The sequence below is a fragment of the Xylocopa sonorina genome, chromosome 2 (genome assembly GCF_050948175.1).
Source record: "Xylocopa sonorina isolate GNS202 chromosome 2, iyXylSono1_principal, whole genome shotgun sequence".
NCBI lineage: Eukaryota > Metazoa > Arthropoda > Insecta > Hymenoptera > Apidae > Xylocopa > Xylocopa sonorina.
Window position 1 is genome coordinate 10,641,320 of NC_135194.1, and position 23,050 is coordinate 10,664,369.

At 41.2% G+C, this 23,050-nt stretch overlaps 4 protein-coding genes across 4 annotated transcripts in view; 1 reads left to right on the plus strand and 3 right to left on the minus strand.

The window, feature by feature from the left end:
• The window catches only part of Ikkbeta (inhibitor of nuclear factor kappa B kinase subunit beta), a 575,876-nt gene that overhangs the window by 510,384 nt on the left and 42,442 nt on the right, over window positions 1-23,050 (minus strand). The gene's annotated exons all lie outside the window — the stretch shown is intronic.
• On the minus strand, window positions 4,262-5,495 carry Cpr21 (cuticular protein 21). Its single transcript, XM_076909825.1, has 2 exons — window positions 5,385-5,495; window positions 4,262-4,742 (listed from the first exon to the last, which is right to left on the minus strand). Exons 1-2 carry the CDS (start codon window positions 5,493-5,495, stop codon window positions 4,356-4,358), a joined length of 498 nt encoding a protein of 165 aa, XP_076765940.1. The 3' UTR covers window positions 4,262-4,355.
• On the plus strand, window positions 15,044-16,489 carry Cpr18 (cuticular protein 18). The gene is made up of 2 exons (XM_076909821.1): window positions 15,044-15,055; window positions 16,106-16,489. Exons 1-2 carry the CDS (start codon window positions 15,044-15,046, stop codon window positions 16,487-16,489), a joined length of 396 nt encoding a protein of 131 aa, XP_076765936.1.
• Window positions 18,782-21,922, minus strand: Cpr17 (cuticular protein 17). Its single transcript, XM_076909726.1, has 2 exons — window positions 21,592-21,922; window positions 18,782-19,284 (listed from the first exon to the last, which is right to left on the minus strand). The coding sequence occupies exons 1-2, from the start codon at window positions 21,601-21,603 to the stop codon at window positions 18,820-18,822; spliced, it is 477 nt and encodes a 158-aa protein (XP_076765841.1). The 5' UTR covers window positions 21,604-21,922; the 3' UTR covers window positions 18,782-18,819.

Genomic DNA, 23,050 nt, shown 5'->3' on the forward strand with positions numbered 1-23,050 from the left:
ACACGTGGAACGAGATACGCACGAGTATTACAAAATGGTTGCCGTACGAACGAAAGAGTCATCAGTAGGGGATAATTTCGTGGCATTCTCGACGTTTAATTCCACGAATACGGCGCAGCAGCTAACCATAGTTAAGAGATCGGTGATTTAATCGCTTTAATCGGCGAAACATTAAATATGGAAAAGAGGCGAAGAATACATTAATTCGAAGGACAACGTCCAGGTGGACACGATGATTGGTTATCGCGTTCAAACATCGTTTGCTAACTACCTGTTTACGCAAGGTGTTTAAAGGAAATATTTCATTTAAATGCTCATAATTGCCGCAATAATAAATTAGAAGAATATAGCTTAACGCAAATAGGAGATTCGAAATTATTGTGAAATAGACATAATTAACACTTATCCGTTTGACTAAAGCATCATGTTTTATGAAGCAGGAACAGAATTTAAATTTTTAATTCTTATATACTGTACGTACGTGCAAGTAGAATTGACAGAAAAGGATATTTACAATCAGATACACGTTACATCAAATATAAAGTAAAATGTAAAATGAAACATTTTTCAATATAAACAATTCTAAACTATTTCCTTACTTTTTTAACTTATAAAGGATACTATCATTTTATTTCCTCTCGAATGACAACCAAACAGCTGGAAGAACGTATTATCGTATTCTGCGATTCTTCCTCGTTAAAATTCATTTTTCGATTTCGCGAAACCGCCAAAATTGTGGTCAAGGCAAGTCACCAAAGGTCGTCAGACAGAAATTCAGCTAATTGTAAGTAGATTCAGCTAGACGCGTCGTGCTCCACGGATTTCTCGAATCTCTCAGCCGGTCCGACAACGCGCGTGTCTGAATCTACTTATGACTAGTTGAATCACCATGCGCAACGTCACTTCGTCTCACACGTGCAAAACACATATAGTTAATTCTATAATTTCTTGTAAAACGGAATTAATACCAGCAAGTACTGGCAATTGTTAAATGTACACGCACGCGTCAGTGTATCCGAGCACGCGCGATGCTACAGCAGGCTGCTCAAGCCAGAAAAGTCAGCAGGAAAAAACGAAATACGATGCCCATATTTCTCGATCTCTCCTTCGACACCGTGGTCCTCGAATTAGCTCGATGGACGCGGCCAGCGCCGTATTAATTATGATTTTGGCGAACAACGCGCGTCAGCCCGGTACACGCGCGACTTTCGTCGAACTCGCCTTTTCCTGTCAGGCTATGCATCACTGTCGCTTTACGTGTAACGCGTGACAACTCTGAACCGATGTCGGTCAATGGTTAATGACGTCATCTGTCCCGTATACAGAACACGCTCCTAGAATGTAGTCGTACATCTCCTGCCAGGATCCCTCGGTTTTCTTCATTTTCGTTCCTCGCCTGTTCGACTCGCCAGACCGCGTGGGTGTCCCATCGAAACCAACGCGGGACCAACAGCTCTTCGTGGATAAGGAACTGGTCGTTAATCGGTCACGTGGAGCTTTTAAATACGCGATAAATCGGAACTAATTGGAATATCGTTTAATTCACGAAGAGGAGGTTCCTGGATCATAAATTCGATGGGGTATCTCTTGGTTTTGGCTTGTTGAATGTTAGCTCTACCCGGATGGTTTTCTGGTTTCGTCTCGTTTCTTGGTATTCGAGATTTAAGGAACTCGTTCGCTGGGAACCGTGTACATTTTTGTGTTAATTAATCGTCGAGCATATCGTACAATACTAAAATGATGGAAGAAGAGGATTTAAATTAGAGTTTCCTCCATAGAAGTTTAACTGGTTATTGATCAATAGTTGATACCAGTTTTTCTGGCCACTTGCTAGAGACTGACTGCTTTTTCTGTTCAATATCCGACATACTTGATAAATGTTTCTCAAGTCAGTAGTTAGCCAATAAATCAACTTGCTTTATTGCCTTTTATTAGCCGTGTTTGGACCAAGTTTTGGCGATGTTTTCCTGGATGGCTGGAATTTCTTCATCTTATTTAATCACATGCGAATGTATTTAAATAGATAGTTGCATCAGACTGGTGACAAGTAGTGGTAAATCAACAATTTACACAGAATGCGTCATTATTATTATATTTGTGACTTCTCCTGCTTTAAATATAATTTTATTCTATATAAATTACTGTGCAACCAATGGTACACCTTTTGGTCTGCTCCTACCTATGCTTGGACCACTGAAAGATCATCAAGTTGACTCAGCCGTTCCACAAGACGAACGCTGAACTCCCTTCCGCCATTTCTCTCCCATAGACCGTACTTTCTTCGTTTGACAATACTTGTCAACGTGTTGACATACGCCGTGTGTGTACATTTACGAAAATTCTGACGTCAGAGCATATAAGGGAAATCGTCTGCAGTCCTACTTAGGTAAGACCACTCTCATCGGCTCTGTACACTCAAGCATCGTCTTTTAGTGGGTCTGGCATAAGTAGGTGCTCATGAAAAAGGTATTTAGAATGGCTGTTGACTAATAACCGAGTAGAATTTCAGGAATTCTCGCTATTTGAATTTGTTAACTAACCATTATTCGTGTGTGAGATAGTATGTCGAGATATAATCGTTTAGTATTTAATAAACTTGGTACTATTGCAAATGACGATGTATAAAATAAAAGTAAAGGATATTTATCGAAACCTTTGATCCATTTGTGTCAATCTGTTTAATTGCTCGTTAACTATTTCTCTATCTTCTCTTCGAGGAGAATGTTCAAAATGATTCTTTCTTAAAAACGATGCCACAAACGCAATTCGTATTAAATTTTTACTTCAGTGGAGCTCAAACAAAGTTCCAAAAGTAACTGAATACTTCAAACAGCACAAAGTCAACGCTACTGGGAAATGGTCGACGCATTTCTCAAAGCACATCCCCGTTTTGAATCAACGCACACTACTCTATCCACCAATTACAGTAATTGGAGTTTACCTGGGCATACGCACACCTTCAGCAATTATAAATAATTGGGACTCATTAGCATGTAAAATTTGGACGATAAGTAATTGGATTTACTTGTGCACAGGTTAATGACTTCGCGAGGGTTTTCAGCGAGGTCGTCTTGTACATGGGTCGAAGGCTAAAAGAAGAAAAATGAGCTTCTCTACTCTTGCGTTCGCAGAATTCGCGGACGAGTAAGATTAAGAAGTGGATTCGGAGGATACGATCAAATAATTCACGTCTCTGACGCAATTCTAAATACAGAGATTGATTGTCTTGCAGCTGGTGACGATAAAATGACAGCAAGACCACATAAATTCTCCAAATAATGATCATTTCTAAATAAAGTTTGATTCTGCTTATTCATCGCGAACACGGCATTCGCAGCAATTTCAGAATCTTAATCAATTAAATTTGTTTCCTCTCAAAAACACCAGTTTTGAGTCATCGGTTTCTCAATCCCTCAACTTCGCGCGTGACGCAACAGGCGTTAATCAATTCTTTGAAGAAAGACGTCGCTAATATGCATGAATAATAAAACGCGTGTAGCTAAACAGCAACGTAATTTATTATTCAGTTATGCAATTGTACGGTATTGTTCTATGATACAACAGCCGCGTTGTGTGTTATAAAATTTTTATGCAACTCCTCGATGAGATCACATACCATTTCCTTAATGACAAAACTTTATTCGACTTTCTTCTGGTCAATTACTAATGAAACATCGAACGTTTATAGCAAATGTAGTGCGATAAGAACTTAAACCACAAGTAGAAATACGAATTTGAGCGAAATGTTCGAAATATGTCCACGTTTTTTAACGGAAATAAATTATTACCAACGTATCACGAAGAATAATGAACGTTTACGTTTCGCACGTGTAAATTGAAACTTGGAAGTCGTCGTATCAATTTTCGTATGACGAAGAAGAATTGCAGTAATTAACGATGTACAGTCAATCGCAAATATTCTCAATAAGTGCACCAGAATATTTCCAGCATCCATTTTAACCAGCCATTTCAACCAGCTATTAAAATAGTCGCAACCCTTGAAAGAGGACTAATCAAACCCAACAAGAAAAAAGTTTCAAAATACTTAAACATTTATTCCATAATTAAAACTATCGTATATGATACAAGCTATCCGCCGATGCCACGAAGACAGCATCGCGTTTGTTCGTACTCTATAACTAAACTTAAACGTAAATTGTTAACTGGCTATCCCAAAGGGGTACGTCTAATGGTAACCATCGTGCAATCATCGAAGCATCTAAAGTAGCATCGATGGATTGAATGAAACGTTGTCCATTAATATAGACACTCTGTATCACGATGACGAAAGTACACTGTGCCGCGTCAATTGTTTCCTATTGCTACCCCGCGCGATTCGAATCAGCCGCGTTCGATCAGTGCGTGTTGTCTTCCTCGGGATGCGCAGCGATGTACTCGAGCCCCTTCAGAATTCCAGCTGGGATCGGGTGAGGGGTTGGAAGGTGTTCACCCTGCGGTTGGAATCCGTTCTCGTCAGCGACGTAGCTGACAGCGACTGGTGCACCGTCCGCGTCCGAGTAACTGTACGAGCCTTGCACGATCACCACGGAGTTCGTCTCGTTCAGCTGTTTCAGCTGGCCCTGTTGCTGCGCCTTGATGCCGTTCCCGGTTTCGTAGCTGAACGAGTACGATCCATCAGGGTTGGGCCCGTCAGCGGTGTACGCGACGATCGGCACTGGGGTGCTGTTGTCCACTGGCGCGGCGCACGCGGACACCACGACGAGGGCGAAGATGGAGCAAGTCTGAAAGATGTAGTTTTTATTTTTTTTTTTTTTTCTCATTATGGGAATCGAGTTTTTCGTATTATGAGTTACACTGTGAGTGAGAAGTATTCGCTGTGGACTGAATTGATCGCTGATTTATGAAGAATTTGAAAATGTTTAATTGGTAGAAATTTTCAAGTCCTGTGTGTAGGTTTTAAAGTGTTAGAAATTCTACGATGCTTTGATTAGCGGAATTGTCACAATATATGTAGATTACAAAATTTGATCAGAAGATTAGAATGTATTAGTGAATCTCGTGAAATGATGCTTGATGTAATGAATAAGTAAAATTACCACTTGAAATTGACCAGTTAACTCTGTACGACGTTAATGTTAATTGTTAATCTTTCACCGAGCAGAAAATGTAAAAATCCTTCCTAATTTCACTGCAACAATTGTTCTCTTTAAATTCCGTAGTTAACTGGTTAATCGCGATCAAAACGTCTAGAAATAATAAATAGAATCGAAATCACCGATCGTTCTTAATTGCAATTACAAGGCTATGATACTTGAATGAGTAGCGTGCGATTAGAGGAAAGCAGGCGTTCGAGATCGGCTGTCGAGGTATCGCGCTCGGAGAGTTCGATGCCCGATAGAGCCGATGTCGCGGCGGGGACTCACCAAAGCGTTCATGTTGATCGGAGTTGTTTTCTGGTTGTAAAGAGCTAGTCTAATGGACGCGTTTATATAGCGGTGCCGAAACCTTGCGACGTGCGAGGACCTCTCTCCCATTGATAGATTTCTGGCCGGGGCTTAGACCACCGGCAAACATTACGAAATGTTTCGGCCCAGGGGTCTAATAGAGGGGCGCGCGATGGAGTCAGCCGCGGCCACAGACGCGGCGCGTCTCGTCAACGCGTGACACCGTGTCCCTGTGACACGTCGGTGAGGATTCCTGGAAAAAACACGCATTTGCATCGGCTTGGAGACTTCGCGGGTCAAGAAAGCCCCGAACCACCGTGCTACGTGAGTACAATTCCGATCGTTTAACTTAATGATACCCTCGCCAATTTCCTGCTGGTGTTTCTCGCGATCAACGACAAGCTCGATCGCGAGACGATTTAGGAAGCTTTGGGATTCTTCGTGTAATTAACTCATTCGGACCTGATTCGTTTTCCAAAGGCAAAGAAACTAGCAGAGTGATAAGGAAAATGAAATGAAGATAAGTAGTTTTTAAGTTAGTTTCGAAGTTCATAGTTTAACACGATTTTTAACCGTGAAAAATACGGATGCATCAAATTTTAATTCGAAAGAAGATGCATGTATCTCATAATCGAAGCTAATATCTGAAAAAAATTCGTTTTGTCGATTCGCGTCCGCTCATTATCGCTCCGGCAATTAGCGCCGTGCCGCCAAGTCCCCACCGGTCATCTTCGTTTGTTCTCCACACGCGCGACACGTTCGCGCCGTTCAGCCTCGTCCATTGGGGCGACGTTACAAAAGGCCCGCGTCTTTGGAATTCATCGCAGATTGAGAAGACGGGAGAGGACAGTGGGTCGGATGTCATACTTTTAAATGCGTTTTTAAGGTACGCGCTCGCTTGTAAGCCGGACCGGCGGAGAGGCTACCAAATATGGAATACTTGGTGTCCGACGCTTCCATTGACCCGGTGATCCCTTTGTGAGAATTCTCGTGTTTCGCGTCCGTTATAAATTCAGCCGTGTAACAAATCTCAGGAGCCTTGACCGGGGCACGCGAGTCGCATACGTAAGGTGACCTATCTTACCGTCGCTAAGGATCACTGCCAAATTTTTTCTCATCAGCAGGAAGTCTCGCGACTTCTCGTGCTCACACCCCAATAAAAAGGCATCTAATCGTATCTTCGAGTCGGAAAATACGGTACCGTGTCCTCCATTCGCTATTTCACCGATTTGGTTGTGAATCGATGTTCCCTCCGTTATTGTTTCTGTGTGAAATCCCGTCGAAAGAGTTTGTTCTGGTGTTTTTTAAATTGTGATATAATTTGTAAGCTTTATTTGGCAATTTAGAGTGTCAGTTAAGAAGATATTAAATTACTCAAAACGTCTCCATTGACGGTACATTCATTAGCTTAACGAGTAAGAAAAAGTCACGTGCTAGAATTTGGGGCCTCAGCCAACAGACACGAGATTGCAAAAATTCTGATAAGTGTGATATAATTGAATGGCGAAATAGGGACGAGTGATAGTTGAATTGTGTAATAAGTAAGCTAATGTTGTAATAAAAGCGACTGGAGCAATATGGAGGAAGAATATCGATCCAATTACGATTTATTATGTTACTTGTATTTTGTGCGCGAAAATATTCGAGTCGTAATAATAATATACATATATATGTACAGTATTTAAAAGCAAATTTGTGTAAGTCTATTTTTACTTCGAATCAGAAAGTCCCGAATCCGTCCTCGCGAAAAATGTCAAAATAGCCGCGCGGTTAATGTAATTCAATCGAATAAATAATTCCAAGGCTGTTCATCGAGATTCAACTTTTAATTTCTATCCTGCTATTCCATTTCTACGTGCCTCCATATACGTCCATCAACCGAGTTCGATCGTCAGACGCGGACGAGACAGCCCGAATAAATTCCAGGCGAAACGTGCGAAATTTAAAAAATTCGAGGTCCATCGGGGAGCCATCCTCGATCGATTCGTTCGAATCTCGAAGGCTGACGGTTTCCCCGCTGAAAGTCGAAATACTGAAACAGCGACGCTCTTGCGAGCTGCGAGATTCCTTCGTTATTTGCTCGTCGAGTTTCGCCGTCAAACGACGGAACCTCGTTTCTCCTTCGTTTCACGCCTACGTGGCACGCGAGTGCATATCGCGGGCTCGCGCGGCACTGTAATTTGGCAATAAATCTCTCCATGGGACGAAACGGAGGTGAGAGCGACGAGAGATCGCGCGGGACAGATGCGAACGCCGGTTGTGACCCGCGGGCATCCGAGTTTCGTCCTCCGAGATTACGCGAGAACGAAAGTTTCAGGGGGTCGGTTGTGATGCGACGTTTGTACGCCGTCACCCGTTCGATTTTTGGAGTTTGAACAACCGCCATCGATGTATATTCATTGCAACACGACGTGGCTCTGTGGACTCGTCTTCTTTTTTTCTCGTCGAGGACTAGCGCGAGTGTCGCAACTCGTCAAGCTGCTCGCGGTTTTCGTTTAATCGACGATTTTCGTTTTTTTCTTTTCTTTGTAATTAAAGACGCGGGGATTGATTCGAACAAAAAGTGGGAAATGTCCGTTTGAGTCATCTACCTGTGTTTGAACACGATTATTTGCCGATCTTCTTTTTACTGTCGGTAAGACAGAATGATAAATCTGGTTGCAAATAATAAAGGGGTTGCTACGGAATTTTTCTAATAATTGTTTTTCTATACGCGTATCATTTTTTTAAAAACCATGTTTGCTTTTATTTACTTCATGAATTTGATTTATATTTTATCGTTTTGCACTTTTATCGATGCATTTCATCATAATTTTATATTCTTTCATTTATCGTAAGTGTGTGCGTTTGTATATTACGTAATCTATTCTTAGCCAGATGAAGACGAATTTATTAAGCTTGTCCTGTCATAAACCAGAAAATCCGGAAGATACAGCTGCTCGTTACAGTGCGATGGCCGGAGATATCAAGTCTGGAGGAAATCGCCAGTCGTTGCTAAATTTCGTCTGGCTTTCATTAACCATAAATGCCAATGTGAACAGATAGAGTTTTTGGAAGTAGCTAATCAGCATAGATATATCTTCCTCGAATCGAGACACGACGATCTGGCAGATTAGAATCAATCGCGGTTGAATACATGTATATAAAAGTAATTGTACGGGGTCGTAAATATTATACAAATTTATGGCTCTGTCATTTCTAGGGTGATCCTCTTCGAGCATCCTTAATTTACATACCAGAGGATTGGTACATCACTGTAATTTTTTGTACCACAGTGTACGCTCGCTTTGTACGGTCGAAAGTACTGTTATTTGAGAGACTCTGAAAGTTCACGTGTACATCTGCTCTAAAATGAACTCCGCTCAACGCGAGCTCCATTAGCGATCCAACAAATGTCCAGTCCGTAATCTAACTCGTCCCGTACACTTTGTCTAACATATGCCTGCCAACTGCTATAATAATAATTCACGTAACACGCGAGCATTTGTTTCTACGTTCACCTCAGACCATGCAAAACCATTTCCCTGCGCAGGACACGCCATTTTCGACGCTTCGTCTGAAAAGATAGTTAATATGACGACACACCGCCAGTTTTATAACGTAATATTTTTCTCTTACCACGTTGCATTCGTACACGCTAGACGAGCCGTCTTTCGAATAAATTTAAACAAACAAATATGAATAAGTGTCCTTTAAAACTTTTAATCGACGATGTATCGACGCGCATTTCTATCGTTTCCATGGAATATTACAATTTTACTAGCTCTTCCTTTGAGTCAATAAGGAGACTTTTTAAAAAGTCTGTGCACACACGTGACTCGATAAAAAGTTATTACTAGGCGTGTAAAAAACTCGCACACCGTGTTTGTCCTGTCGCTGAACCTTCGAGTATACCATCTTTCAACCGTAACCCAAATACTGAAGAAGCTGTTCAACGTCTGCGACAGACCAATGTGCAAGAATGCATCTTGACTCATTAATGGAAATCCAATGATACGTTAATGAGCCGAGAAGTACATACGAGATACCATACTGGCATATCTAGGCACCACGGTACACGCTTCCACTATCTTTTGTACGCTCCTTATTTGATCGTAAGTATGTCAGCCTGGCTGCGTTTTTATCACGATCGAATGGTATAACGCATTGAAATTCAAACTGTACACCAGGACTTTGTTCGTCTGATTTGTATGAACCTGCTTGCAACACACACGCAACATCCGTTTCTAGTTCTCCTCAAACTGCAATGATCTTAAACAAGAATACATCGACAGATTAATCTATCTGAAATTGAAAACCACTTCACACCAAAATAAGAATCCCATCTGAGACAACAAAAGAAGTAAACTCCACGATTCGACTCGCTGTACAGAGAACCAGCGATTCAGTTTCTCGTTGCCCAATAATTCCCTCGACACACACGTACACGCACCTACGCGCCCATACGCGTATTGTATAATTCCAAGAAGAGAAAAAAAGCATAACGTCCCTCCGCGTCCCCGTTATATCACCAATATTTCCAGAATTAAGTGTACGGGTGGAAAGTGATAAGGGAACCGGGTAGAGACAATTTCTCACGGGCGGTTAAGCCCAGGATGAAGCCTGCGAAGGTGGATCCGCGCGGTGGTTGTGATAAATTATCATAACTCGTCGTGGGGGGATCCTTAATCGTCGGCTACGTAACTTTCGTTGGACCAGCTAAAGGGAGTCCGGCTCATCCGCCTTGTGAAAGTAAAAATACCATGTAGTATTTAGGTTAGCCTGATGGCCTCCTCTCCACGAATTATGGCGTCCCCCGTCCACCTCCCCCGCCTTCCTCGTCGTCTTTCTTCTCGTCCTTCCATTTCTGGCGGGCAAAACGGGACCCGCGTCCGAGCACGCGATGCCGGAAAGGCTCGAAACGCATCCAACGGACCCGGGGGCGTTTTAATTATCGTCCCTCATAAATTGTCCACGGCTGGAACCGGGCGTATTTATTAGTAATCGACGGCCGCGGCACGGAGAGCCGCGCGTGTAACCGGGTTGTTTTAATAATTCTGTAATTTGCCCCGTGTAATTCGTTTCGATGGACTCCTCTCTTCCCACTCGCTCGTTATTATTGTCCGCGCGTCAAACGCGTAACGAGTGGGATTACTTTCACCACGGTGTGCGCCGCGTTATCGATCGGCGTATTAATAACGGGGTGAGACCAATAAATGATGTTTCAATACAATCGGTTCGTTAAACGATGGCTTGCTTGCCTGTGACACGCGTGTGTTTTTTTTTTTACATTTTTATTGATACTTATTGATTTATGTGCAAAAATAGGGGATATAAACATGTCGAGGATCGAATAATGCATTTTTACGTGGTTCCCTGTCTTGATTTGCATCTTCACAGCTTTTTTATATAATTTTCATTTCTTTCAAGTTATCGCATAATTTTGTAGTACCTGAGTGTCGTATTTTCGCTTAGTCAATACGATCTGAATCAGATCTAACAATCTGTTAGATATGTGAGAATGAACATGGTACTTATCGATTACATTCTAGTAAATTGTTCCAGTAATTAATGCTTCGTTCGATTCGTAATTTAATTTTCGTTAAACAATTTTACATGAATTTAATGTTTGAACGTAACAGACGTCGTCCGAATTACATGCTTTTATTAAGGTTACTCTCGTGGAGCGGGCCGTTTAATTATGCCCTGTTGAATATTCAAGCACGGCCTAGACTAAATCATGTAGACCCGTTCTACTATCAGTTACAGTCGACAAAAATCCAATTAGTGTAAACGGTGATCGCAGAAAGCCGCGATAGGGAATCGATTAAATCAATGAACTGATAACAGATTAGATCCTCGGATGATGTACCGAAAATAAATTTCAAAACATTTCAGAAACGATAAAATCGAAAGACAGTGACTGTGATACTTTGTAATTATTATCTGGGTTATTTCATTGATCAGGACATTACGAATTTACCATCCTTCATCGAGTATAAATGTCGACGATCATAATTACGAACTTCATCGATTACAATTAGGCTATGAAGAGTCACTGGCTTGGACACGTCAATTGTTGCCTCTTTCCAATAGGACACGAGTAATTACATTAATCAAGAAATAATTGCAATTGACGAGCATGTTGCGTCTCAATTTCCATAAAATTACGCCCCCTATTTGGGGAACAATACACGTTGATCGGTTACACGTCGATAAAACGAACCGTGGCTCCATTTTGTCAACATTTAAAAGTCCATCGTGTAACATCGAGCGATCTAAGCGTAAAAGCGATCAGGGATCGTTAGAATCGTCGAAGTGACTCGTCTCGGGTGCTCCCAGCATGGCCACCTCGTCAACGATGACAGATTCGACGATGTAAATCATCGATCGTTACTGGAACAACACTTTCCAGACGACTACAAATGTTCCCCATTAATTCAACGGGAACGTCGAGGTTTCAATTCCATCGGCGGGTTCTCTAACGACCCCGCTTAATTCCGAACAGGTGAAAAAAAAAGTCCACGTGTTTCTTCCACCGCGTTGCGAAACAGCCACGCGAAGGCTACGAAGAATACAAACATTATCTAGCCTTTATGAAGCGACATCTCTAACGTCCTGTTCATTTGAAGTTATGCAGATTTCGTGGTTTCATCACGCCCTTACCACTTCCCCTCCCTCGGTTTCAGCGTCCGCAGAGTTTTTTTCAGCTAATTACAGAGATCATAAAATTCTTATCGCGGCGATCTGCCAGTGACGGGGCAATAAATATCCCTGGGCCACCGAACTTTGCTTCGAGGCGAACACCGCGTACATTCCACTTTTTTCTTTTAAAGTTCCGTGTCTCGCCGGATAGCGAATAATTGCAACGATAACGAACGCCTGATAACAACCCTCTGCGATGAAACCGCGTTATTTATTCGTTGACCCCGCGCGTCTAACCTTGGCTCGCGTGCTTTTTAATTTGGTCCTTAATCGTCCAATTGTATCCGCGCGAAGGCGCTACGGTGAACGTTGGGGCGAGCAGTCTTCCTACGGGAACCAGCCGAGGCGGAATGTAACCTCATCGAATTAATCACGCGGCGGGCATTACTCCGTGGGACAGCGTGTTAACAGAATTACGAGCGCGATTTCAACGAAGTGACGGTATTTCCATTGATAGCGCGATGCGGTGGCATTAACATTTTTATCTTCGAGCACTTTGGATCGTACTTGGTACTCTTCTCTCTGTTTTCGTACGTTTCACTGATAAAATGGTTCCTGGACATTTGGTTAGTGAGTAATGGTCGTTGATACTCTTTGCTGTGTACCTAATAAATCTTGGGGATCTATACCGTCGTTCCTATTAATTCGATACCCTCTTATGGTGGCAATAATTTATCGTTACACAAGCTGAAGTTCCAATTCTGAAGAAGTTGGTTCTCCAGATATTATACAAATTATTCTGATAAATATTAATGTATGTATAATAGCCTCTTAGCTACCAATATGGTTGGGATTGACTCCTGTATAGTGTTGATCAATATATTTTGCGTTCTGTGGATCCGCATTATAGGAACTTGTGCTGTTTTCGAACAAGTCGAACAGAGCTTGGATTCGATTCGTTCACTGTACAAATGTACCGTGTGCATGCGAAATCATTACGGTTTTGCATCGACGATCACAGTTACAAATTGCGCTACCGTCTCGACCGACTGGTACATAAAAGATATTTTCTCGTACAAGATACTCTTTGTGAACGTTCCTCTTTTTTTCTTCTTTTCGATACCGCGGGAAGATGCGCAGATTCACGCGTGGTCGAAGGTTATGTAGAAAGTAGCCCGGAGCGTTTCTGACTGAATTCGAAATGCTCGCCGTTCAAGAATATAATTAAGTGTCTGATATCCGTAATATAATATTACAAAACCCTCGAAATGTAGAAACATAACGTTACATAGCGTTTTCTGAGTGCATTCCTTCGCATTAAACGAGATATCCTGAATTTTTATTAACTCCTATCCTCTAAGCGTGCCTCTATTAATCAGAATCTCTGTGTCTCTAATTATCACCGTTGGATCGATAGAAAATAATTGTATCGTTCGATAAAAATATATTTGTCGCGCTGATAAAGATCTACAAACATCGACGATGTTACTGTATTAAATGTAAACAGCTCCTACAAACAGAAATAAATTTCACTTATAAAATGCGAGCAGAGATAAATTAAAGGAATAGAATATCGTGTTCCAGGATTCGTTCAAACATTTATTTATCATTTAAAAGAGGAATGTGTAAATTTTATGTGAAACGTACTGAGAGTACAAGTGTTTTATGTTTATCGTTTAAAGAATCTTGAACGTTCTTTCGTACATCACCGAAAGCCACCTGCATTAAACACTTATTTTTATTTTGCGATGATACACCATATGGCGCAATACTATTTATTTCTGCGCCAGCTGAAAGTTTACACCAACCTTTCGCATTGAGTCAGCCACTAACATAAACGTAGAAACTGAAATTTTCACGATACACACAAAAAAGAAACAGTCTACAATCACGCTTATTAATAGCAATCGTGTGAACCTGAATTCTCAAGCTAGAGTCAAGCGTCGTTTAAAATTTGAGAAAAATCGTTTGAACAGGAATACCGTTGCACTCCAAACGGATGTGGCGATGATTGGATATTCGTGAAACGAGGAAGACGCGTTACCAGCCTGTTGTTTCTCGTCGAAAAACAGTGGTAAACCATCGAAATGAATGAAGCGTGTGCTTCGCAAGCACCACGAATTTTACAGTTTATGCACTCGATGCATTTTCGAATCGAACGATTCCACGAGGTACGAATGCCCTCTCGTCGCGCAGGCTTAAAATACCAAAACGATGTGCTTGCAAATTTGTCGTGTAACATTATGCAAGTACTCAGACGAGCCTGTCGGATTCTGCACCTGCGTTTGGTTTTAAAAGTTGGGAACAACCGAGAAAGGGGCTCGAAAATCGATGGCTTTGCGTCTAGTAATCCGCTACGATAATGCCACGTTTCGTCCTCTCAGCGAAATTTCGTTCTCCATTTTGATATTTTCCATCGTACGCATTAGGGAATGAAAAAAATTGATCAAACAATCCTCTACTTTACATGATCTAAATATGCAAAAGAGACTTCACGATTAATCCACCTACTTCCATTAATCCACCATGATAACGCTACGTTTTGCCATGTCAGCGAAATTTCGTTCTTCATTTTGATACTTTCCATCGCGTGCATCGAAACGTAAAAAATAGGAATCACTTAAACGATCCTCGTCTACTTTTCATAATAATGTGTCACGATACCTAAATATGCACTTCGAGAGAGATTGATAAAACGGAGGAGATAGGATCTGGTACGAATACAACCTCGGGTTTCCGGTACCTCGCGCGACCACTTTGTCATCCTCGCAGAGGTTGCCGGATCATCTGCAAAATTTGAAGGTGTCCTGTTCGGAGAGTGGGAGAGGCCTGGCAAGGAGGGGGATTAAATAAGGCACCGCCTTGCCAGGAATTCGCCGAATGTTCAGGTGATGGATATATAAAGGGATCCTCTGCACCATATCACGAGTCAGTGCAGCAAGGACTTGCAGAGAAAGAACGCACAGTTTCACATTCGGGACGTAAAAAAATATATAGCCGTCAAAGATATCAACATGAACCGATTGGTGAGTTCAGTGGCGGTGCGTCGTGTACGGGTCCCTTTTCTCCTCTTCATGGGTTAACAAGACAAACGAACAATTAATACAATGTTTTCATCACGGTTTGGGTAAATGTACGCGATCTGAGACGATCGAGACGTTCGAACGGTGCAGTTTTAGGCTTTCGTTTAGGTATTAATATTTGTAGAACATTAACTTTTGTAGATAGTCTGCTTAAACTAAATTTGTTGTATAATGTTTCGCACAAATGTTTACCAACCAAAATTAGTTAATTAACCACTTAGTGAAATAACAGAATTATTTTCGACTTGAGTTTTTATTCTAGAATTAAGAATTTATTATGTGGTTTTAATCCAAAAACGTTTTTTGGGGAATTTAAGTCCAATAATAAAGTTATGTATTATTCATAATTTGGTTCAGGTATCTGAAATTTGAGACTCTGAAATTCATACATATTCCACTAAATTAAATGTCTTCTGACACTCGAATAACTATAATGGTTGGTAATTGAAGATTGAACAGTTCTCCGCTTCTTCTACGTCTAAAATATCCTAAACAGCATACATTCAGATATTCATTTTCAGACAAAATAGCGTATTTTTAGCATTCTTCTATCTTTTCTGTTATAGAAATTAAATTAGACGAGACTCGACAATATTATTTGATATAATACTGATCATACCATGTAACATTTTTCAATGCAACAATAGTTCACCAGTAAATTTAATTCTCACCTTGCCCAAAACTATACAGACTACCCAATTTAACTGGAATTAAATCACAGACACTATAAACACTCACAACCACTCATTCTCATTCTCTCTCTCTCTCTCTCTTTCATTCATGTCTTAAAAACTAACGACAATGCCACTTTGACCTTTTCGGATAAAAGCAAGCATATGGTTCCGCACAGTGTCACTCGACGTCGTGGGACCACCATAAACCGCTCCCTCAGCGACTTCACGCCCCAACAGACCCCTAACAGACTTCATAATATTCTTCATAGAATATTAATTATGTAGCAAAAATTCGAAACGAAGCGTGCACTGATTACAGACGATCGTACTGTGCGCGTTGGTCTCCGTGGTGGCCGCCGTTCCAGCGCCCGCGTACACCACCCCGATCCCAATTCTAAGGCAGAGCGCGGACGGGCCTAACCCAGACGGAAGCTACAGCTACAGCTACGAGACAGGAAATGGCATCCAGGCGCAGGAGTACGGGTACCTTAACTACGCAGGCACCCAGTCGGAGGCTCGCGAGGCTCAGGGCAGCTTCAGCTACACCGCGCCGAACGGCGAAATTGTCCAAGTGACCTACGTGGCTAACGAGAACGGATTCCAACCCCAGGGTAGCCACATCCCGCCCATTCCGCCCCAGATTCTCAAGGCCCTCGAGTACATCGCCGCTCATCCCGAGGAGAATAACATCGACGCCCAATGAAAAGGGGCGCGAGCGATCCTTGCACGGGGCGAACGTCGATCCGCCACCCCCGAGCCAACCTCGCGCTGCTGACCGTGCGAACGTCGAGGGATGAAATTTGAACACCCTCGCGTTTCTTGCCAACGACACTCGATTGTATCTTAAAACTGATCACCGCGGAGTTCCTACGTAACGCGTTTAATCGTATGCCGCTTCGCAGGCAATTTTCATTTTCTATGCTGAAGAACCTGTAAGAGGACGTCGCGGAGAATTCTTGTAAATAAATTGTATATTGTTATCCTTGCCTCTGGATTTTTTCGCGAACGACTTGAACGTATCGATATATTTTCAGCCGGTGTTTTTTATGCGAAGATCATAGTTGGGCGCTACTCAGAAATTTGCAAATGTTTGTAACTGATCAGCGCAGAGGTTTGATATTAAATTCATGGTAAACGTATAAATTATCATGCCAGGCGCTTATAAATATTTGTTATTTAAAATTGAGAGAGATTTAGGTGTTACAAATGCAAATTAAATTACGTAGAACCACGTTCTTTTTTTCTTTAACATTCACTTCAGGTTTGAATGATATTTAAATATTTAAATATTCAGTTTCAAACAAGACAGCGTACTTTTTGAATTGTTTTTTCTTCCACAGTGTTTTACGATAATCGAAAGAGTAGTACTTCTTATCGAAACAGCGTTTTAAATCGAGGCATAAACATACGGAGTCTATATATGGTAAATCGATCGCATTAAAGTTGTCTCATCGCCAAATTATAGCAGAGTCTGCGATTCATCCTCATTCGGTTGCCTCTGCTTATTTACACCTTTTTTTTATCACTTGCTGTCTGTTTCACGACTGTACTTATCGATAAAATTACATACATTAATTGAGATGCGAACATCCTTCCGCTGAAATCGCCTCGTGGGTCTTTTACATCAAAGAAACTCTAACAGAGAACTTTCGAAAGAAAATACTTTCATAATTACAGACGCATTTATCGCAAATTTAAATAAGAAGAAGATGAGTTACTCGATAACTATTCATAAATAGGTATGCATTATTTTAGTGATATCATACTTGGTCTCGATTTAAGTACAGAGTCCTTATTAATACGATTTAGTCGAACTTTCTAGACAAAAAATGATAAACAACGTCTCAAACTTAAATTTTACTGGCATAGTCTTTTAATCTGTGGTATCACGTCAAAAAGTAGGCGCTGACATATTCGATTACACGCTTGACTGTGTCCAAGGGGGATGAAACCAATAACTCTTGAGTAAGAAATTCTTTTGAACATTCAACAGGAATGTGCTCTACCCTGTGATAGCTTGTTACATACCGTTTAATACTCTTTTACATGCAAATCTCAAGGATACACTATTATAGGCAAAAATAATAAAGGTAGCAATTCGTATAAAAAATAAGTTTAATTTTAATAAAGAATAGTGCAATTATATTATGCAAGTGTAGGCAATATTTAACAAAATTCTTAATTTTACTGTGCAATATTTTCTCGATTACTTTTTTGTAGTTTCAGTGAAACAATATTTAATTTAAACAAAACTCTGTACTTTGAAGCCTTTATACGACGCACTATAAGTAGAAATGCTATTCAGAAATTTTTATACACAATTCTGTATAAATGATATTCAATTATACTTAAAACAATCTGTAGTATTAATTACAAAATAACAACTGACAAATTGAAATTAAAAAAGTTTTATTCACTTAATATTACGTAACTCTTCTTCTTCTTCTCAATAAAATAACAGATGCGACAGAAACGATCCGCAATCGACGATTACAAAAATAGCAATAATTATTAATTCCATCTGCGATGTATGATATCGAAATTGCACATTTTTGTCCGCAATTCGCGTTCAATTCTCCTCAGTAATTACCTACGAGACACATTACAACACTTAAACCTACATATACCACAGGTCTAGTGTCACCAACGTGCAAAGTAAGAAAGAAAAACGAAATTCCTCCGCAATGCTTATACATATTATTCGCGCACCCTAACGTGCATCGATCGACATGAAAAAAAAGAAAGACAATTAAATACCAAGATACTCGTATATAAAAACAACAAAGTTAAAAAAAAAGAGAACGTCGTCGATGACAATCAAAGAGAAAAGGTACAAAACAATTTTCGCAACGGTAACTTTCTACACATATCCGATGAGACACAGTCGCGGAGTCCTCGAACGACTGAATTCCCCACGAAATCCCCCACGAAATTCCCTACGAAAGCGTCAGCTTCTTTAATCGCGCTCTGTGCATCGCAAAATACTAAAGGCAGACTTGTTCTAACGGCCGTTTTGACGTAATCGCGATCCGATCAGTTCCGTTGATTCGCCCGCAGGGGTTTGTATTGCCGATTGGTGCTGGCGGGGACCGCGTTCTGCAGGCTTGGCGAGACTTTCGCCGCTTCCTCCGGTTCCGGGGTCGAGGGTTGTTTCGCGATCCAGTCGAGGGCCCTCTGAATCGCTGGCGGTATTGGCGGCGGTGTCGGCACGTGAGTGCCCGCCACTTGGGTACCGAATTCGTCCGCTGTCCAGCTAATCGCTATCGGGGTACCATCTGGCGCGTTGTACTGCACGGAGCCCTGGATCAGCTGGGTCTCGGACGGCGTGCCAGCGTACTTCCTGCTTCCTGTCTCTGTCTGCACGATACCGCCCTCGGTCTCGTAAGTGAACGAATAGTGGCCACGGTTGTCGCCGAGGTTCCTGTTCTCGCTGACAATCTTCTCCGGTTGCCGGAAGTACTCCTGGCTACGAGCCACTGTGACCAGCGCGAGCAGGATCTAAAAGCCGGTGGTACGGTTAGGATTTCAAGGTCAAGATCGCTTTTCGTAGCGATGATCTTGCTTTACGTTTCGATGCAGGTGTCGATGCACGGATTGCTACGAGCTGAGTGGACTTTTTTTTTTGCAAGACTGTTAGATAAATAGGAATTTTTATAGTGGTTAGATTTGTTTCTCGTAGCCATGATTAGTAATGAAGATTGTGAAGATGAGCGGTTGTGGTATGAATATTTTTCTGTTTGTTATATGAATTTAGTTATTGCTGTACTTAACTCATTTGAAGCGAGGCATTACTGTTTACTGAAAGTAGTAGATACACCTATATGTTTCTATATACTGTATATTATAATATGTAAATCTGTATTCCATATTTTAATGTCAGTATAAGTTAAATGTACGTATGTTGTATATTTAATATTTTCAATGTTATATATGTTAACACTTAATCATTTTTTATCTGTTCCAGTAATGGCCAATGTTACAGCAAAAGTTATACGCCAACCCCTGTTTTAAAAGCCTTGTGGATCTCTAAATAAAACTATACTGCTTCCCTACCTTTCCACGCTCTACCATTTTATTTCCATACTTTACGCTCCCCTTTTCTCCATTCTGCTATTTTTTAATATTTCCCCCGTTCTAGTATTTCACGTTCGAGCAAAACTGAAATCGACATCGAGCACCTTTCTATACCCTATTAGAGCCAGAGCGTGAAGGAATAAAAGTCGATACGCTAGGCTTAAATCTTCGTTTACGTCTGTTCTTTAAATCGATTGAGATACCTTTCCCCGCGAAAGGTCAGGGCAAGATGGATGCGCTGGCAGCAGGTAGGTCGGAATATTCATCGTGCTTGCGAGCGGTAACAGAGACGAAAGAAACCTGACTTTAATGCCGGCTACGTGTCATCGGTAAAAAATTATACAACCACGTTTGATCGATCCGCAATTTATATTTTACTCGAACTTTACTTCCTTCTAATTTCGCGTCAATAATTATTATACCTTACGACGACAGCGATGCCGTTGATTCGAGCAAAAATTTTAACGAACACCAGGATACTCTGTTGAGTATAAAAAACTAGGATTTGGTTCTAATACTTTCTACGCGTGAAAGTGTGTCATCAAAGCGACTCTATTGCTAAACTTACAGTTTCTTATTGCATATTAAAATCAATTAATTACAAGTGCAATTCTAGTTCCATCGACGCTAAATGATTTTGTATATTTTACGAATTTTTACGATTAAATTGCATTACTGTTTACTCGACTTCCGGTTATGTACATCTTGTCAACTACTCTGTGTGTTAACAGGAAAAAATTTGTAAAAAAATGGCAGGTTTGGCCACTTTATTAGCAAGAGAGTATCGTCCGTCACACCTATGCATTTAGATTACATATGAATTTAAATGATTACACGAGAGCATTGTATATGGTGTCTCATACAAAACGGACCATCCAGTCGTTTCGAATACTGTGCTAATATCCAATATACTTCGAAGTTACCTTGGAACAAGAATGTTCCATGTCGTGTAGTTTTAGTTTTTGACACTATGCAAACGAAATGTGTGAAACACTTCGTAATGATCGAAATTGGAAAGGATAATCTGACCTGATTTTATGTGGAACATCCTTTGCATCACGAAAACTTGTACATAATTTTGAACCAACGTGAGGCTTATAAAATATATAGTTTTTAGGATTGGCAAATATTCCTTCAGTATCTGAATAAGAACTGTACATCGTTTATGCTTCTCGAGACATTACTTATGAAAATGGCGCGGAAATATATACCTCGCTACCTACTATTACACCAAAAACTCAGATCCACAAACCACGTACAAAGAACCTCTTAATACAAATCTGACGCATAAATAACCAATTCAATGATATTCATTATACGACACAAATTGATTTCACTTTCAAAAATTTGTATTGGCCGTCATGGGATGTAAATAGATGCGCATGACATACTCAGATCATTATAAAAACACGCTGGAGTAACAGCGAACCGATCAGTCATTCGTTGTCGAAAATTCAAATGAACGAAAAATTTCCAAAAGTTAAAACAAAACGAATTACCCCCTGAAATTTCTCTTCAAATGTTAATCCCTCAATTCGTCCAAATCTCTCGACTGTTTCCATCGACAGAGAAACGAAACTGTTTTTACAGAAACGACAAAAAAGGAGAGAGAAAAAAAAAGGAAGAACCAAACAGGACCGGTCGATCGCGAAACAATGAATGAAAGAGGAGGTCGAAAGCGGCGTATGCAGAAGAGGACGAGAGTGACGCAAGGCATAAGTGGATACTCACCAAGTAACGCATGTTGCCGAAACGACGTGACACGTGCCTGTGCAACAGCACAACGCTCTCTCGAGAAAGTGCGATTTTGTGTGAACGATGGAGATAAGCCCGCGTCAGATGAAAAGGCAACGTCACATGTAGAGCGTCGGTATTCTCCCGATGGTTGCCGGCGTGAAGTTCGTGAGCAACTCTTCGACTGTTGGGGGCACAGCCGACCTTTATACCGGCGGAGTCTACACCAGGCCAGTTGCAGGCTTTTACATAACCCGAGAAAGTTTATTTCGGGACAGCCACGTCTCCCTCTAGAGCACTTCTAACCGCGAACGATTCACACCCCCGTGGAACGGGGGAAAAAAAAATGAAGGAAAGAAAGAGGAGCAGAGACGATCGATCCAACGGTTGCATCGGCACGCGGCTTTTTAACGCGATTTCACCGGCGCGTCGCGTCGCGTCGCGTTCCCGAGACGAGCCACCCGTCGCTTTTCCCGTCCCTATCCAAGCGCCGAGATGATACTTGCGTAATGCCTCGCTTGCGTAATTATCGCAGCCGTTCCGTGGTGTCTTCTCCTTTTCGGCGGGCCGCCAGGATACGCGCGACGAACGATGACACTATCGTGACTGATGCATCTTTGCACAGAGACGAAGCTGACGCCGATTTTTTCGTTACGCCCAGAGCCATCTTTGCGGCACGTCCGCGCGACGTTCAATGGCTAATCAGTTTTCGGCCATTTCTCGACGAACGGGAGTTAATGGCGGCGATCGAGCGATGAATCGAACGCAGACATTTGGTTCACCGCTTGGACGATCGAGGGGGTAGAAATTTTTAAATCGCGTGTACTGGGACAGAGATTACTTTTGGTACAATGGTAATGGTAAAACTATTTTTTCTTTTCACATGAAGGTAGGGTTAATAGGGTGTCTGATACATTTGGTTGTTCGAGTAGCCTGTTTTATGGTTAATTCGGATGTAATTCAGGTTCTACTGCAGATATTGAAAGCTTGTTCATTACTGCGACAATTTGATAAATTCATGTACAGTAATTTTTTATTATTAATAAAGATGAGAACTGTGTGTAGCCAAGGAGTAGTGAATATTATATGGACTTCGTTTCACGACTTTGCAGTATTATGGTTACGCTTTAGAGTGCGATGATCGTTAATATAAATGTCATAGTAAAATCTTTTCATCACGATTAAACATGATATTGCAATCGATAGGATACTCTACCATCTATTAATTTCTTGAATGTAATTCTATTGGTAAACGATTGTACCTGTTGCGTTTAAAGGAAAAGATGTAAAACGAGCATAAAAAAAGTTAATGAAATAGTTGAGGGACCCACGATGAATTGATGTGCAGTGGTCTAAGCCTAAGAATTTAAGGACTATCACATTCTTTCGCTACAAATTCAACTTGCCTAGATTTGCGTTGGCATGAAGATTTGTACGCTGAAAAGAAATATAATAC

What these genes read in the sequence shown, in the direction of transcription:
- Cpr21 (XM_076909825.1), bottom strand. Translation starts at nt 5,495, where the DNA reads ATGGGAGAGAGGTCCTCGCACGTCGCAAGGTTTCGGCACCGCTATATA. An exon ending in CGATCAACATGAACGCTTTG is followed by an intron (nt 4,743 to 5,384) that starts GTGAGTCCCCGC and finishes TACATCTTTCAG; the next exon opens with ACTTGCTCCATCTTCGCCCT.